Source organism: Sus scrofa, chromosome 7 (genome assembly GCF_054392235.1).
Source record: "Sus scrofa isolate SSC_HxYL_T2T_F1_AM1 chromosome 7, Sscrofa_HxYL_maternal_Yorkshire_Landrace_v2.0, whole genome shotgun sequence".
Classification (NCBI taxonomy): domain Eukaryota; kingdom Metazoa; phylum Chordata; class Mammalia; order Artiodactyla; family Suidae; genus Sus; species Sus scrofa.
In genome coordinates, this window is record NC_139389.1 from 96,639,286 (window position 1) to 96,655,408 (window position 16,123).

Sequence of the window (16,123 nt, forward strand, 5' to 3'; positions counted from 1 at the left end):
ATGAAAAATAAATCAAAACCAAGTCTAGAAGAGCCAACTCTAAATGCATCAAAGGAAAGTAATCATGCTAAAGAGATAATTTTTTCAGGCTGCACCAGACACCAAGTCAAGTTTTCCATGATAAATCTTTTGATGTTATTAGATGTGTCATACTGTGATCTTGTCCTCTATGGCAATTGTTCTTATTCCTGTGTTACAGATAAGGAAACCAAAGCTGAAAGAATCTAAGCAAACTGCCCAAGGTCACACCCCTTAGTGGAGCCAGGATTGAAACCCAGGCATTCTAACTGGGTTCCTATCCATCAGGAATTATGCCTCAGTACGTATGGACAGTGCATATGAAGAAACTATGGATTTCTTTTGCCACCAAGTTACCATGGAAGCAATAACTTAAACCAGTCCTATGAAAATATATGACCACCTGAGGACCATGCTGATCTCAGTGCCCAACAAATTAGTCTCAGGCTGCTCTGAGATAATGAAAATACAAATTATGAAACCTGGCTTCCCCATTCATAATCCTTTCTTTCCCAGAGATAAGTCACCAAGCATAAAAATCAAGACAGGATCCTGTTTCTACAAGTTTCCTCCATCAGAGATATCGAAATAAGTCTATCTCTTGGATAGATTTGGGGAAGTCTTTGGATACTGTTAATATATGTAGAATGTTGCGTGCATCAGGGCTTAGAACTTTTGGAACAAAAAATTTAAGAAGTGCTGTTCTAAACCAAAAGTACACAGAAGTATAGCACAAGGAACTCCACACAATATTATCTAATAACCTAAATGGGAAAAACTCTGAAAAACTCTGAAGAATGGATATGTGTATAACTTTGGATATGTGTATATGTATAACTTAATCACTTTATTGTACTGAAGAAATTATTGAAACACTGTAAATCAAGTATAATTCATTAAAAATTTTTTAAAAAGAAATGTTTAATGCCAGAATCCAACAGAATCTGATTTTAAGATGGAAAAATATCTATAGCCAAGCCCCAAAGCAGTAGCAACAACCAATAAATATCAATATGTCATATTCATGAGTGGTCAAACTGAAGGGACACATATGCTTTGAGCCTGAAGATTCAATCCAGACTTTTGTCAAAGTACCTACTAGACAACTAAAGCACACCATGATAAGCACAAGAAATTCAAACATAAATTAAATTTCCAGCCCTCAGAGATCATTATGGAAGATTTTATAAAAATAAGTATTGATCGTGAAATAACATTAAATGGTAAATGTTACTATAAAGGTACATGAGACATTAATTATAAAGAATCAGAAAGGAGCAGAGTGATTAATTCTTTGTGTCAAGAAAACCTGAAGAGTTACAGAAATGAAACAGTGTTTGAGGAGAGTCTTGTCAGGTGAGAGGAGCCTGCCACACACATGAGTAAGGAGTACAGTGACGTCTGAGAAGGTACAGATAGTCCTACGTTCCCAAAAAAGATATTTGCAGGAAGGAGAGGCCAGAGACAGGGTGTGGTGTGTGAGCTAAGGCAAAGACACAATGGCCCAAATTCAAATATGTGTGGAAATATGCTACAGCCAATAATGGGAAACTTTGGAGAGAACACTTGGTACTCCCTGTGTTGATGAAAGATGGTCCTATCTGTGTTAGAATGAGCATTCTGAAAGCAGAGGAGGTACTAATTGGAGTCAGAAGAATTGGGGGACAGACCAATTAGGATGTCCTGTTACCATAATTCAGGAGAGAGATGAGCTTCACGACACATCAGATAAACAACTGGGGCCACTGGGAGTTTCAGGAAGAAAAAGATCAGGGAGAAAAGCGGGCACCCCACAATGATAACCGGATGCCAACTGGCCCAATAAGAAGTACCCTAAATAGGTCCCTACCTATACATGGTCCTTATGCATATCTTGCTAAAAACAGGTACACATCTATACTAATTCCAAGAAAAGACTTAGATGTGACAACACTGAAGAAGAGCTCTAAGACTTTGGGAGCACAGATGCTCCACCAAGCACCATGCTGGATATTGCACATGCTGTCCCAAGGACTTTATCCACATCCTGGCACACTGGTAAGGCCAGACATGTACCTCTTGCATGGATCGGCCCTAGGAATCCACAAAGCGTGCCTCATTTTTCTCTATTTCTCCTGCCCAGCAACCAAATGCATCACTTTTTCTCTGCTATCAGCCCGACATATCAGTTTGATGAATTAAAATGGACCCTGATACACCAGAACACAATCAAGGGTGTCAGATCTTCTTTCTTGCCCATGGCAGGCACGAATCAAAACTGCTCCAGGGTGTCCGAAGAGAACGGCTCAGGCTCCCCCTGACTAGCACCACATGGACTTGGACAAGTCTTGACCACCATCCGTGGAAAAAGCTGAGATGCTCCTGAAATGTCAGAGGCAGCCTTCTGCCAGCGCTGTGTGTGATGGATATTAGTTTCAGACACTGTTTCAGAGCAAAACTGAAAGTGTGTGCCTTTGCAACTTGTCAAGCTGTCAGGCCCGACTTTCACAAGGGGCTTTGCATGAGCAGCCTCGTGCCTGGTACCTTGGAAAGCAGAGCCAGGCCCTCCGAGGCTTGTTTCCTCACTCCCCGAGATTCCATCATTGACGCAGCCAGTCAGCACTTTTGTTCTTTTGACAAGTGTACATAAAGTGCTCCAACCAGGAGAAAAGGGAGGTTGAAGAGAGAGGAAAATGGAAGGACTTCAGTGTGGATACATCTCAAGCAGAATAAAAATGTCAACTACTTGATGTCTCTGTCTTTGGCACTTGGGCGGTCTGTTATTCTTTTGGGAAAGTCTATATTTATTCAACACACATTTATTACACATTCTGATAGGCTTTGGGTTGAGGAAAAGGTGAATAAGGAAGTCTCTACTTCAAAGAAACTTGCCATCTAGGAAGGAAACAGATACGGAGACAAATGCTACAGGGAAGCAGATCAAAGTGAGTAAGGAAATAAAGGGACAGATCAGGCCCAAGCTCCAGTGATTCTGGGATGAGCAAGGATTTTCAGTCCTGTCCCAGATGGATTATTTTTTTTCCAGGGCCGAACTTGTGGCATATGGAAGGTCCCAGGCTAGAGGTCAAATCACAGCTGCAGCTGCCAACTTACACCATGCAACACTAGATCCTTAACCCACAGAGTAAGGCCAGGGATCGAATCTGCATCCTCATGGATACTAGTTGGGTTCTTAACCCGCTGAGTAATGACAGGAACTCCATTTTTTGTTTGTTATTAAAAAAAAAAAAAAAAATGTGTCCTCACCTGCGGTATATGGAACTCCAGGGATTGAACCAGAGCCACAGCAAAGACAATGCCAAGTAGTTATGATGTAGGCCACAGGGGAAATCACAGATGGATTATTAAAAAGAGAGAATATTAGGATTGGAAGTGAAACTGTTACCTGCTGTTTAGTTGCCAGTGGAATATTAATATCAATAAAAGCCTTGAATGTAACCTCCCTATCAAATAGATCATCTAGCTGAATAATCTCTCCATCTTTTATTTATTTTTACATATCAATGATTTACTCAGTCAACAAACATTTACTAAGCACAGTATAACTAATAAAAACAATAAGTATGTTCACAGTTATTTATACACACACAAAACTTCTATAAATAGTTATAAAGTATGAACGGAGCTTAACCTGAATTGTGAAGCATAAAATCTGTAATAAAAGGCATTAAACACTTTCGTCAGCCTGAAGCACTCATCCAAACTATGTACTGGCACGTGGCAGATGCTCAATAAATGCTTGTCTTATGAGAAAAAGCACAGCTAAATTCCTTAGGTGGCTAAGAGCATCATTCCTAGTTTCTTCTCATATTTTAAATCTAAATGACACAAGAGTGGTCATGTTAATCTGAGTTTCAAGTTTTAGAATCCTAAATTTGCAGTGTAAAGTACAGTTTCACAAAATATCTTTGTTTAAAAAGCTGCAGTATACTGAGAATAAAGTAACCTAGGAATCTGGACTCTGAGTAGGGAAAGGATCTGATGCTGAAAGTGACCTTGAGGTTTCTCTCTTCAACCTCAGAGAACCGCAGGAAGAAATAGCAAAATTAATGATGGAAATATAAAGTCGGGTGTTTAAAATGGTCTAAAATGCTATCTATTTTTAATGACCTCGGATGCTAGAAACTCAAGGAAGGAAAGTCAAATTTAAAAATAACCAGAGAGCCTTTACTTGGTACTTTATTTCACAAAGATTCTAAACTTCCCCGTATCATCTTTCACAATATATCATAATGGCATTAGTGTCCCTAGTCTTTAGGAATTAAGCAAGGATAGAGAGAAAACAATGCATAGGGGTAGGCATGCAATAAAAGATCACGAAACATAAGCTGAAAAAATAAATGAAGCCAAAGGTCAACTCATATGATGGCAGGAAAATCTCAGACCATTTGTTCATACATTTATTGCTTTCAATCAACAAAACTTTACTGAACCCCTAATATTTGCCAGATCCTGAGATGGGTACCTGATATTCCAGAAGCTTTTTACCTAGTAGATCAGCCTAGGAATGTCTGTTGATCTAAAATTATGGATAAACCATCTCATCTTTTTACATAAATTAAAAGCACATCCTAGTTGTTCTATATCTGTTTCTCCCTCATTCATTCCATTGCTTATCCAACAAAGATTAATCTGTATGGGATGTTAAATCTGCATATAATTTGTACAGGATATTTTCCTAGGTTCAAGGGATACCCAAATTAATTGAATACAGTGCTGTCCATACAGAGGCAAGGATTTCTAGTAATCCCAGTTAAATGTGATCAGTACAATAATTATGACATAATCAAAATACTATACAACATAGCAGCAAGAGGTGGGGGAGGAGGATTTGTAAAGTTTTGAGAAAAAAAAAAGGGAGATGGCCTTTGATTCGGGTCCGTAAATATGCGTAGGAGCTTTCTAGGCAAAGGAGATGGAGGAAGGGCATTCCTGATTGAGAGCAGGAGGGAGAAGAGGCAGAGGGACAAGAGTGCAGGAGAGTCAGGCCGGGAGAGCTGGACAGCAATGTGACTGAGGCAGATGACCACACACCACACCCCAGAGTTAGGCACAAGCATGAAGATCCCAGGGACTCTGCAAGGAATTTGAACTTAGTCACCAATGGGGATGCTTTCAGATTCCTGCACCCTCACTGCATCAAGCAAGGCTCAGAAGTGTAGCCCAAGAGCAAGTCTGTCAACACACAAAGGGCCATTTCTATTTGCTTAGAGAGTTAAACATGACAGTAAAACTCTCCTGTTTGGGCTAAATTTGGGGTGAGCATTGAAAAGTTTAGCCCATGGAGACACACAGGAGATCACTATCGGGACATATTTAAGGTTCCTTTAGCCTCCTCCATGCATTTATTCAACCGCTTCACTTCAATTCCTGAGGGATGCCAAGCATGGTGTTAGACCCTTTGAGTATAAATAATAATGAAAATAGGCACATGAGGGTTTAGTACTAGAGCTGACCAAACAGTATAATAAGCACAGGGTATCAGAGAAGGTCCACAACAGCACCTCTTTGACCTGGACTGAGGTGGAGGGGTCCATGCCTTAGAAATGCCACAGAGAGTTCCTTTGAGTAGCTCCCTGGGCAAGCCCGTTGGGCGGTGTCTAAACAAGCCTAATAGTCAACATTCCACCAAGAAGGCTCCACCCTATGGGGTTGTTGCATCTCTCATGGATGTGCTTTTCTGTCTGAATACACACAGACAGGAAGGGATGCAAGTTCTGCAGGTAAGAGAACTAATTTCTGGGTCACCACCATCTCTGTCCATCTAGAGCCACCCCTGAATCTTGTCCATGAAACTCTAATTAAAAAGGAAAATGAACGCATTTCATTGAAAGGAAGTCACAAGGCTGTAACTGACTCCATCACTTCTGTCAGTAGCTGGGAAATTCAAGCATAACTCCTGTATGTAATTATCTGCCCTGTCTTGAATACAAAGTTACCGATTTCCCAGGTTAGACACATTCTACACACAAATACTATAACAAGAGAAAAGGATAGTTGGACAATAGATTCTATAAGTGGAACAGAATAGTAGTAGAGTTTTTTGCTGCTACTTTATCTTGGGCACTATCATGATATACACACTACAAATTTCTAACTGATTAAAAGACAGGATTTATATATTGGAGTTCTTTCCCATGATCACAAAGTCTCTCCCACATTCACATACTCCCTCTCCACGGATTCCTGAAGACCCAGAAAGATCATCGGACTAGAGGCCAAGAAAAGCAGGTTCTTTCTCAGACTCCATCACAGACTCCTTTCTGCATGCAAAGTACTTTCATCCCTGCTCATTGTCCTCATCTGTAACATGTGAACACTGCCACTTACCCCACTGAACTCCCAGCCTGCTGAGAGAAGCACTGGATTCAGAGATAAGAGGTTAAATTTGGAGTCTGGTTTTGCCACCAACTGGCAAATGACTTTGGGTAAATCACATATGCTCCCTGTTAATTCACCTGTCAAGGGGGCCTAATTCCACCTGCCTCGTGAATTCTTCCTGAATAAAGTAAGCCAAAGTGTCTCCCAAACCACAATGACTTACGGTAGCCCACGGTATTATTAATTAGGATCAAAGAAGATCACAAACAGGATCTTATAACTATAGTGCTTTGAGGAACACGCAATTCGTGTGACACTGAACTTCTCACAGGGCCAACCCACAGAGCTACGTGCATTTTCCACAACCAGACTTTAAGCCCTGTGGCCCTTTAGGGCTACCTTCTTTTATCATGGGCTGGGGAAAGGGCATTCCTGAGGAGTGCCAAGCAGCAGGATTCCTAGGCAGCCCAGTTGCCTTGCACTGGGAATATTCTAGAAAGAAGGAATACTGCGGAGACTCAGTGACTGAATAGTGATGACCTGACGCTGCTCCCCAGCTGGGGAAAATTGGGATGAAAGAATGAGGCGCTCCTGTCTGCCCCCAGAAATTGTAAGGTTTAATAGTGAAAGGGGCCTCTTTTACTTCCCCCATTTATGACCAAACCAGTTCAAAGCTCAGACCAAGATGTTTTCAGCAAAACCCAGGTGAACCCTTTCTAGGCTAAGGCCACATGAGATTGAACTTCAGAGCGGCTCTTAAAGGGGCCTCAGCTCCTAAAGCCAAGTTCACCCACTTCACTACCTCCCTCGATCTGTCAGGCATTCTAGAAGCACTCAGCTTTCTCTAAGCTGACCCACTACAGCACAGTACACTTGGCCAAAGAGAGAGAGAGAACAGGCCATCCAAAATATCCCTGAGTGTCCCCAGCAGGCTGAATGTCTTGACCAGGAGCGGTAGAAATAACACTGGCACCTTCCTGCTTTGGCCCCGGTTTGGAGCGCGTGCTGGTGTCCACCGTACCCCATGCCAACCCAGAGCACAAGAAGGAGGGCGTGAAATTTGCAGCCTAAGTTCCCCAGGGTAACTTTTATAGCTCTGTTCTAGTAGTTACTTTTTTTTAAAGGTCAAGATTTACATGTTTATTTTGACTAGTGTTCCTTGGCCTAATCCAGATTTGGGGGGGTGGGGTGTGGAATGGGGGTTGGACAAAGAAAGAAATTGACACAAATAGATGAATAGTTTGCAAGTGAAATCTGCAACTCATTTTGGGAACTCTCCCACGAGAACCTCGCTTTATTTTATTGAAAAGGGCAAGAAAGAGTGACATTTCTGTGTGCTCAGGGAACCCAGAGAGCCAAACAGCCGGTCCCAGGGAAGAACATCTGGTTGGCGAACACAAAGGAACATAACACCTGCAAACGGCTCTGTGTTTACTCTGTGACTGGTTGTCCATTATCCTCTAAAAATATGTTTCGGGGCTGGAAACGGGCTGTTTGTGCCAAGAAAGCCTGGAGTGATAACACAGCCTGTTTACCTTGGAATTCTCCCCGTCCCACCATGGGCGGGCCCTGCTGAGGCAAGACAGCTTTGGAACATTTTTTTCTGCCTAGTGCCACTTTGCTGAAACCTCTGCAAGTTTGGAGCTAGAGACCAGAGAAAGGGCGTCGGGGGCTGAGAGTGTGGAGAAAGACTGCTGGGCTTCAGGATGTGGTTGTGATATTATTTATTCCTCTGTGATGATTTTCTGGCAGGGCTTTGGGTGTCTTAGCCTCTGGAAGGAGTTGCAAAGTATCAAAAACAACACCAAAACAAACCGTTTTAACACCCACACTTACAGGAAACTTTACCCCAGGGGCTCAGAGCACTTCTAAAAGAACAAGAAGGCCTGCCCTTGGCAGCTGTGATTGTCTGCCCCCGAGCTCAATTTATTGTCTCCTTCTTTGAAGCACTCTTGGTCTAGAATGAAGCATCATCCAAAGAGACCTCACTCAAAGCAGCCAACAGGGACCATGGCAGAAGAGTTCCCACCCAAAGGCAAAGCTCCTTGGAGCCCCAAACACAGCAGCATCACCCCCTACGGCCACCCTGAGTCCACACTGCAGCTGGAGTCTGACTGGTACAGTGTCATTGGCTTGGGGATGGTATGAAACCTAGAATGAAGAGACATATAAAGAAGTGTGTGGATAAACAGCAGAACTCACATGTATTGGGGTCTCAGCTTAAGGCCAGTCTAGGCAAATGAGCACTCTGCCTGGCTTTTCTCATATAACTAAAGAAAACAATTCTATTCTTATTTCATAAGCGAGAGAAAGAAGGCTTAGAAAGCTTAAGCAATTCTCCCAGAGTTAGGTTATTCAGTCAGATGGAAGCACTGGGGTTTCAAACCAGGTCTCTCTGGCTTTTTTTTTTTTTTTTCCACTACCTTACATGGCCTGTCAAAGGCTGACATGCGTGGATTTCCTTTTGCTTCCAAATTTATTCAAAAAAGACCCAGTGTGGTGCTAAGATGCTAGTCTGGTTCTAATGTTGGAACCTGGTCTCCATTTCCTTCCTTCAGCTCCCCTGTCTCATTCTGAGAACAGGAGGAAGGTTAAGTTAGAGTGGAAGTTCAGGCTACTTTCACACAAAAATTGTGGTACATGATGGTACATTTGCTCTGTTGTTTAAGGATGTTCAGTTTGACTCTATAAACTAAGAGAAACAGGCCAATGAGGACAGAGGAAAGTAATCGATGCCAGTGGCCAGTGAGACCTATTAAACATAGATAAAGTAAGTAGAATATTCAAAGTCACACTAACTATTCATAAGGCATTCAAAACTCACCAGGCATTTAGTTGGCCACTCATTGGGAACATTCATTCCCCTCAGTTGTCTGCCTACAACACATGGATAAAAGCCAGTAGGCCAACTGGCAAGCTACAGCTGTGGCCAGGCAAATTTGCCTGTGTGTCTCATAAAAGCAGGTGTGTGTTTGCCTCAAGTATTTTCCATATGTTGACCCGCTTGTTCATTAGGAACTCTGTTCCTCCATGTAACCCCAGCAGGGAAAGGCTAATGTGTCAGAAACAGAAAGTGACAGACAGAGAGAGACTATAAGCATTGCCTACTATGGGATTCAGGGATTCTGGTCCTTTTACCCTGTTTTGTACCCACCTTAGATGCATTCATCCTCCATCTCTTCCATCTCTTCCCCTTTGCTTCTCTCGGTGAGTTTATTAAACCATGTGATTCAAACCTCTTAGATTGGTACTCGAGTCTTTAGGTTCCTGACCTCCGAGGCAGGTGGCTCTGTAATGTCCTGTGTCAGGTTCATCTGCTCGGCGCTATCTCCCTCTGTCCTTGCCTACACACAAGGATTTGGAGGTGCGGGCTGAGAAGTGAGGTGGCGGCACCGGGATAGAGCCAGCCGGCTTCGTCGCACAGGATGGAGGCAGGCAAGCTGGTGGGAGGCTGTTCCGCCGAGAGATGCTGCGGCAGCGCTGGGAGAGACCCAGTGGTCTTGCCAGGCAGGGATGGAGGCAGGCAGTCTCTCCACGCAGAAGCAATCAGCTCAGAACAGAGAAGTTCTCAATCCAATGGAATTTCCCAACTGACACCTTGCAGTGTAACAGCTCTGACCTGGGCTTAAAGAGCCATTCCGGTTCGTAGTCCTGAGCGGAAAAAACGCTCCTGCTGGTTGCCTCAAGAGTCAAGTAGCAAGTTTTATGCCCACCCTCAGAGACAGTGGGCCGCCCTAGGTAGGGACTGGCGCTGGCTGCAACTAGGTTTCTGCTTATATCCCTACTCCGCCCACCTGTTTGTGACCTCTATTCTCTTGCCCCATGCTGACCAGTTTCCTGTCCCAACCCCACTGCGCCACCGTGCGTGTGCGTGCGTGCGTGCGTGCGTAAGGGGGCGTGTTGGGAACTTCTGATTGGTTTCAGCAAGGATGCCTTATTTACATGGGAAAAAGGTTATAAGGAGTTGCTCTAAAGCGCATTCCTCTGGTATTTGCCTGTCTTTAACTTTTGATCATAGACTTCTGGTTTTTGGTGACAATAAATGGCCTGTTTTGAATCACCCAGATCCAAGTCCTTATTCTATCCCACCTAACACTTGGAGGGCACCATTGCATCAAGGTGATTTCTCCCTTAACACACGCCCTCCAAGCATTTTCTGGTTATTGGTCAAAACAAAGGAAATCCTGGTGGAATGATTCAATGGCAAAGAAAAGCAAGTAAACCCAGGAAGATTAACATATATTTTTAGGATAATATTTATGAATTATTTCCCGAATGGAATCAACCATCAGAATTTGTGTGCATTTATTTGACAATCTGTTCGGTGTACTTTGGACTCAGCATGTCAGGAGGCACCTTCACCGTTTTCAAGCACTTTCACCCATGTGGAATCTATGTGAGTATTACACTGACTTTGTCATGTTTTCAAAACAGATATGATTCTATTTTACAAAAAAAATAAACTGTGCTCAAGCAGGTAGAGAGAAATGCCTAAGGCTTGATTGCTACCAAAAACTGAGTTCAGACCTAGAATCCTAAATAAATATTCTACTACACAGTGTGTATATTGAAACATAAGGATTCCTATCCACATGGGAATGGAAAGGTAAGGAAAAGAGATAAGGTGCATGGTAATGGCTGACTTAATATTTGTATTTTATTATATATAAAATGGTATATACACTACCATTGCTGAAGACCTGTTTTGTGCCCAGTAACATTATATGTGTCTTATCCACAGTAACTCTTTTCCTTAAAGTGCCAGGAGCTATTATGATTCTCAATTCATAATTAATGAAAGGAAGATTTAGCAGTGTTCCTTCTGTCACATGCAGGTAGAAAACCCGATTTCCAACACAGGTCAGCTGACTCTAAGACTCAATTTCTGAGATGCCATAATTGCAATGGTCATCATTACCAATTAAAAATCCATAAAGTTTTTGAGTGTTTTCTGTGTGCTGGGCATTCTATGCGCATCTCCATTTTCCTCAGGACAATTCTCAGAGAGTGTCATTGACAAAACATCGCTTTCAAAAACAAAAGAATGGAAAGTTTACATGTTAAACTATAAATGTAGGGCTTTAGATTTAAAAAATGCAGTGGAGAATGCTCAGAACATCCTGCCAACATTGGAACTGTCTTTGTGACTTTACCTTCTGATCATTTCCCAAAGGGGAAGAAAAAGACCATAAGCCCAGTCATGAAATTGGGGGAGAGAGTACGAGTAATGGAGAGGATCAAAGGCAACCTGTGGACTTTATTTGGATTCTTTCTTTTTTCTTTGCCTTTTTAGGGCCACACTTGTGGCAATATGGAGGTTCCCAGGCAAGGAGTTCAATTGGAGCTGCAGCTGCCGGTCTATGCCACAGCCACAGCAACGTGGGATTCAAGCGGCTTCTGCAACCTACACCACAGCTCACAGCAACACCGGATCCTTAACCCACGGAGCCAGACCAGGGATACTGGTCAGGTTCTTAGCCCACTGAGCCACACAGAGAACTCCATGTGTTTGAAATTGTCAATATTAATCATCAAGGAGTTCCTGTCATGGCACAGCAGAAACGAATCTGACTAGGAACCCTGAGGTTGCAGGTTTGATCCCTGGCCTCGCTCAGTGGGTTAAGGATCCAGCGTTGCCATGAGCTGTGGTATAGGTCACAGATGAGGCTTGGATATGGTGTAGCTATGGCTGTGGCGTAGGCCAGAGGCTATAGCTCTAATTAGACCTCTAGCCTAGGAACCTCCATATGCCACAAGTGTGGCCATTAAAAAAAAAAAACGCAACAATCATCACAAATGTGTGCTGATGGGTGGGAGGAGAGTGAAAAAGCCTACTGGGGATCGGAATATCTGTGAAAGCCACACCAAGTTTTCACATCCATCTTCATTTGAAAATAGGGCCCTGCAGCTTTAAAAGAAACACAAATCCAAGATTGAGAGAATTAAAGCTGAACATGTTAGCTTGAAAATTTAACCCAAAGGTTAATGCAAATGTAAGGGATAGTCACAGGTGAGAATGCCCAAAAGGTGCTTTTCAAATTGTCTAAACTTGTGTCAACTTCAACGTCACTGCAATCATGCCTAAGATTTCACCCGCAACTGCATGCAATCTGTAGCCAGACATCCCCTCACACTGTAGTTTGAGTTTAAACTTGAAATTGCTGGGGGTGGGGTGGAAGAGGACAAAAAGCCAGAGGCAAGAAGAGGAAAGGTAATTTACTATTGCAAAGCTGAGGCCCTGTGCTGAGTTCCTTGAAGTACCAAACTAAAATGCTGCTGCATTGGAACAATGGCCTCTGATTAGGGGGAATCTGCAAATCATGTGCAAATGGGCTTTTTATAATGGGGGGGGCCTTTGTTTGCTTTGTCTTTTCCACTAGGGAAACAATCCATATACATTCCTTGAGCCCGACACAGAGTTCCACTCTGAGGCTTCTCCTTCGAGTCTTCAGTGAACATGATTAGCATCCTATCTGCCACCATTATGAAGCTCCCAGAAACTGTGCAATTTTAAAAAATAAAAATAATAAGGTTGGGTTTATGTTCGGCTAAACTTTTTGCTCACTGTGTGGCCTTGAGCCAGTCAGATGACCTGCTTGTGTCCCAATAAGTCAAACCAGCTGGAAAATTGAGTAAGAGACAGGGGCCTCCCTGAAAAACAGTTGCTACAGCTGAGCAGAACATTTAGTAAATAAATTGGCGGCCAAAGGGATGGGAGACTGGTGACTTGTTTTGAATATTCAAGAGCAGCTCCAAGCTGAGGAACAGATTAGAACCTCTTTCCAGAACAATCACCAGGTCTTCTATGGTCAACCTGGGCACCCGCCGTAGCAAACACCGTGGGACTCCAGAGTGGCCTCTCTTTAGACAACTTTAACCCTTGACATCAGGTCCTCAGGGATCATATTTATTAAAATATCACCTAAGTGAAGCTGCACTGGTGCCTGGTGAGGACTGCAAGCCCCTCACTCTGGCCTCCCTGTTCCTCTCCTCCATTTTGATTTTTGTTTGTTTTTAGGGTTTGTTTGTTTTTTTTTTTTTTTGGCCAGCACCTTCAAAGATACCTAGCATCGAATGTGATAACTTGTTTATGTTCTCCATCCTCGACTTGAATGTAAGCTCCTCCAGGGAAGTAGCTTTAGTCCATGTCATTCACTGCTGTGTCCCCAGGGCCAGAGATAGTCCCAATAACTAGCCCATTTTCCCTGGGCTAGAAAGCTGGAATGATTGAGTGTCACAGTTAAGAGGCACAGGGAAGCCACTAGTTTGCTTAGTAAACAATTGGTGCAGTCAACCTTTAAGGAAGTAGAGTGCATTCTGTCAGACGTTCTCAGTGTACAGGGTGAGATTACAGGATGAAACTCCTGACATCATAGCAACGGACTTACCAGAGGTCAGATCGCTCACATCCCAGGTTGCTGGGACTGGACTGAACTTTTCCAGCCTTGTACCTGCCTCTAGGCTCACCTGCTCCAATCCACCTCCAATCTCCTACTTAGCAGAGTCTTTCTAAAATACAAACCAGAGGAGTTCCCGTCATGGCTCAGTGGTTAACGAATCCAACTAGGAACCATGAGGTTGCGGGTTTGATCCCTGACCTTGCTCAGTGGGTTAAGGATCCGGCATTGCCGTGAGCTGTGGTGTAGGTCGCAGACGCGGCTTGGATCCCGCATTGCTGTGGCCCTGGCGTAGGCTGGCAGCTACAGCTCTGATTCAATCCCTAGCCTGGGAACCTCCATGTGCTGTGGGAGCGGCCCAAGAAATGGCAAAAAGACAAAAAAATAAAAATAAAAATAAAATGAAATACAAACCAGACCCTATGGTTCCCTCCAGTGCTGCTCTTTGCCCACATGATAAACTCCAGACCACATAAGGCTCTTCTTTTTTTTTTTTTTTTTTTTTTTTCTTTTTATGGCTGCACCCACGGCATATGGAAGTTCCCAGGCTAGGGCTTGAATCCAAGCCTCAGCTGCAAATATGCCAAAGCTACAGCAGTGCCAGATCCTTTCACCTACCGCACCAGGCTGGGAATCAAACACACACTTCTGCAGCAACCCTGGCTGCTGCAGTCAGATTCTTAACCCATTACACCACAGTGGGAACTCCACATATAATGCTCTTCTTGATCTATGCCCAGGTCACCTTTCCTGCCCTCATTCCTGCCTCCAGCATACCTGCCAACCACACTCTCCCCACCCCTAACCCTTGCAGTTCTGGATGTGCCATGTTCTCCATGTCGCCACGTATTTTCGCTGCTATTCTTCGCCTGAAACGCCTTTCTCAACTGGCCAACCACTACTGGCTTACCCGATCACACTCCAACACCATGTTCTCTCTGAATCCTTCCCTGTTACCTGCTGCCCATCCCCCCAAAGAGGTCCCTCCTGCATCTCAGGAGAACCGCAGTGATACTGGGCTGCACTGTATCATGACCACCTTGATGTCTCTTCCCCACTCAAGGGTGGTGGTCTCGGGACAGGGGGAGCATCTTATTTATCTCCCTACCTAGCCCAGGGCTGGATATCCGTCCTGGCACTCTGCAACTCTCAAATGAATAAAAATTCAACTCAACTCCGTTTTCTTTCTCGGGTTTAACAGTTCCCTGGTTTCCTTCACCTTTATGGATCATTTAAACACAACAACTGGGTAAATGAAAGCCTGACCTAACGCTGAAAAATAGCTCTTCTGTCGGAGGGTCCATCGAGTGTGACAGTGTATAACTCTCTAATTCCCATACAGAAAATTAAGATTGGGCGTGTGAAAAAATAACATGAAAAAGTTTAAGAGTTGGAGTTCCCGTCATGGAGCAGTGGTTAACGAATCCGACTAGGAACCATGAGGTTGCGGGTTCGGTCCCTGCCCTTGCTCAGTGGGTTAACGATCCGGCGTTGCCGTGAGCTGTGGTGTAGGTTGCAGACTCGGCTCGGATCCCGCATTGCTGTGGCTCTGGCGTAGGCCGGTGGCTACAGCTTCAATTAGACCCCTAGCCTGAGAACCTCCATATGCCACGGGAGCGGCCCAAAAGAAATAGCAAAAAGACAAAAAAAAAAAAAAAAGTTTAAGAGTTGATTTGCACAAAAATCCATTCCCGTCGGGTAACACCAAACAGGAAGTAATGAGGCCCACGCCCAGGACAGAAGCTAGAGAAAAGACTTATAGGGAGAAACTATGGAAACAAAGAAAGGAAATGATTTGATTGGCTATACCTTGAGGCCTAGCTGGCTGTTTGTGGTCAACTGCCCTCAGTGTTTGATCTTGTAATCTTGAGGCATTCACAGGTTTAGAATTGGACTTGCCTGTGTAGGCTGCTGTGGTGTTAGAGTCACCTCAATGTAATGGACCCTTGTTTAATTAACAGGTGTCTGAATTTCTTTAGCTGAAAGGGCTAAATCAAGCAAGTGCTTCCAGCCAAGGTGTATTACTGGAAAGTGTATAGGTAGAAGAGGAAGGGAAAAAAGGTGGTTAGTGGGAGAGAGAGAGACACTGAGTATAACCGCCCAGGGGAAATCAAGGACGTAATTCAACCACTCCCAGCTTCGCATCTTTGCCAAGTTCCTGACGGCTCTTGGGCCTCCTAGTGGCTTCTGAAGATTTTTCCCAGCAACCCCAGAAAAGCAAAAGCCCCATCTGAGAACAGGAGAAGCCTGAGGACAGCTGCCTGATTATCTTCCACCTGTATTGAGAACTGGCCCCTTTGGGCTCTCACAGGACATGATGTAATGCTGAGCCATGAACTTTTCTCAAGTCTTGCGAGTATGTACAAGTATACTCAGGACCTCTGAAC

General features: G+C 43.8%; 1 protein-coding gene across 9 annotated transcripts in view; it reads right to left on the reverse strand.

Annotated features, from left to right (window-relative positions):
* Nucleotides 1-16,123, reverse strand: part of LOC106504493 (uncharacterized) — a 759,489-nt gene that overhangs the window by 483,625 nt on the left and 259,741 nt on the right. For 5 of the 9 annotated variants that reach the window (XR_014809320.1, XR_014809322.1, XR_014809321.1 and 2 more), the window contains exon 1: nucleotides 9,494-10,205. The exons of 3 other annotated variants lie outside the window; for them this stretch is intronic. Coding sequence is in view for 1 of the 6 variants with exons in the window: in XM_084967039.1 (XP_084823165.1) it covers nucleotides 9,494-9,508 (15 nt within the window). In the remaining 5 variants the exon portion in view is untranslated. Of the gene's footprint in view, nucleotides 1-3,488; nucleotides 8,491-9,493; nucleotides 10,206-16,123 lie in introns of those variants that run through there. One more of the 9 variants, XR_014809316.1, reaches the window with a different exon arrangement.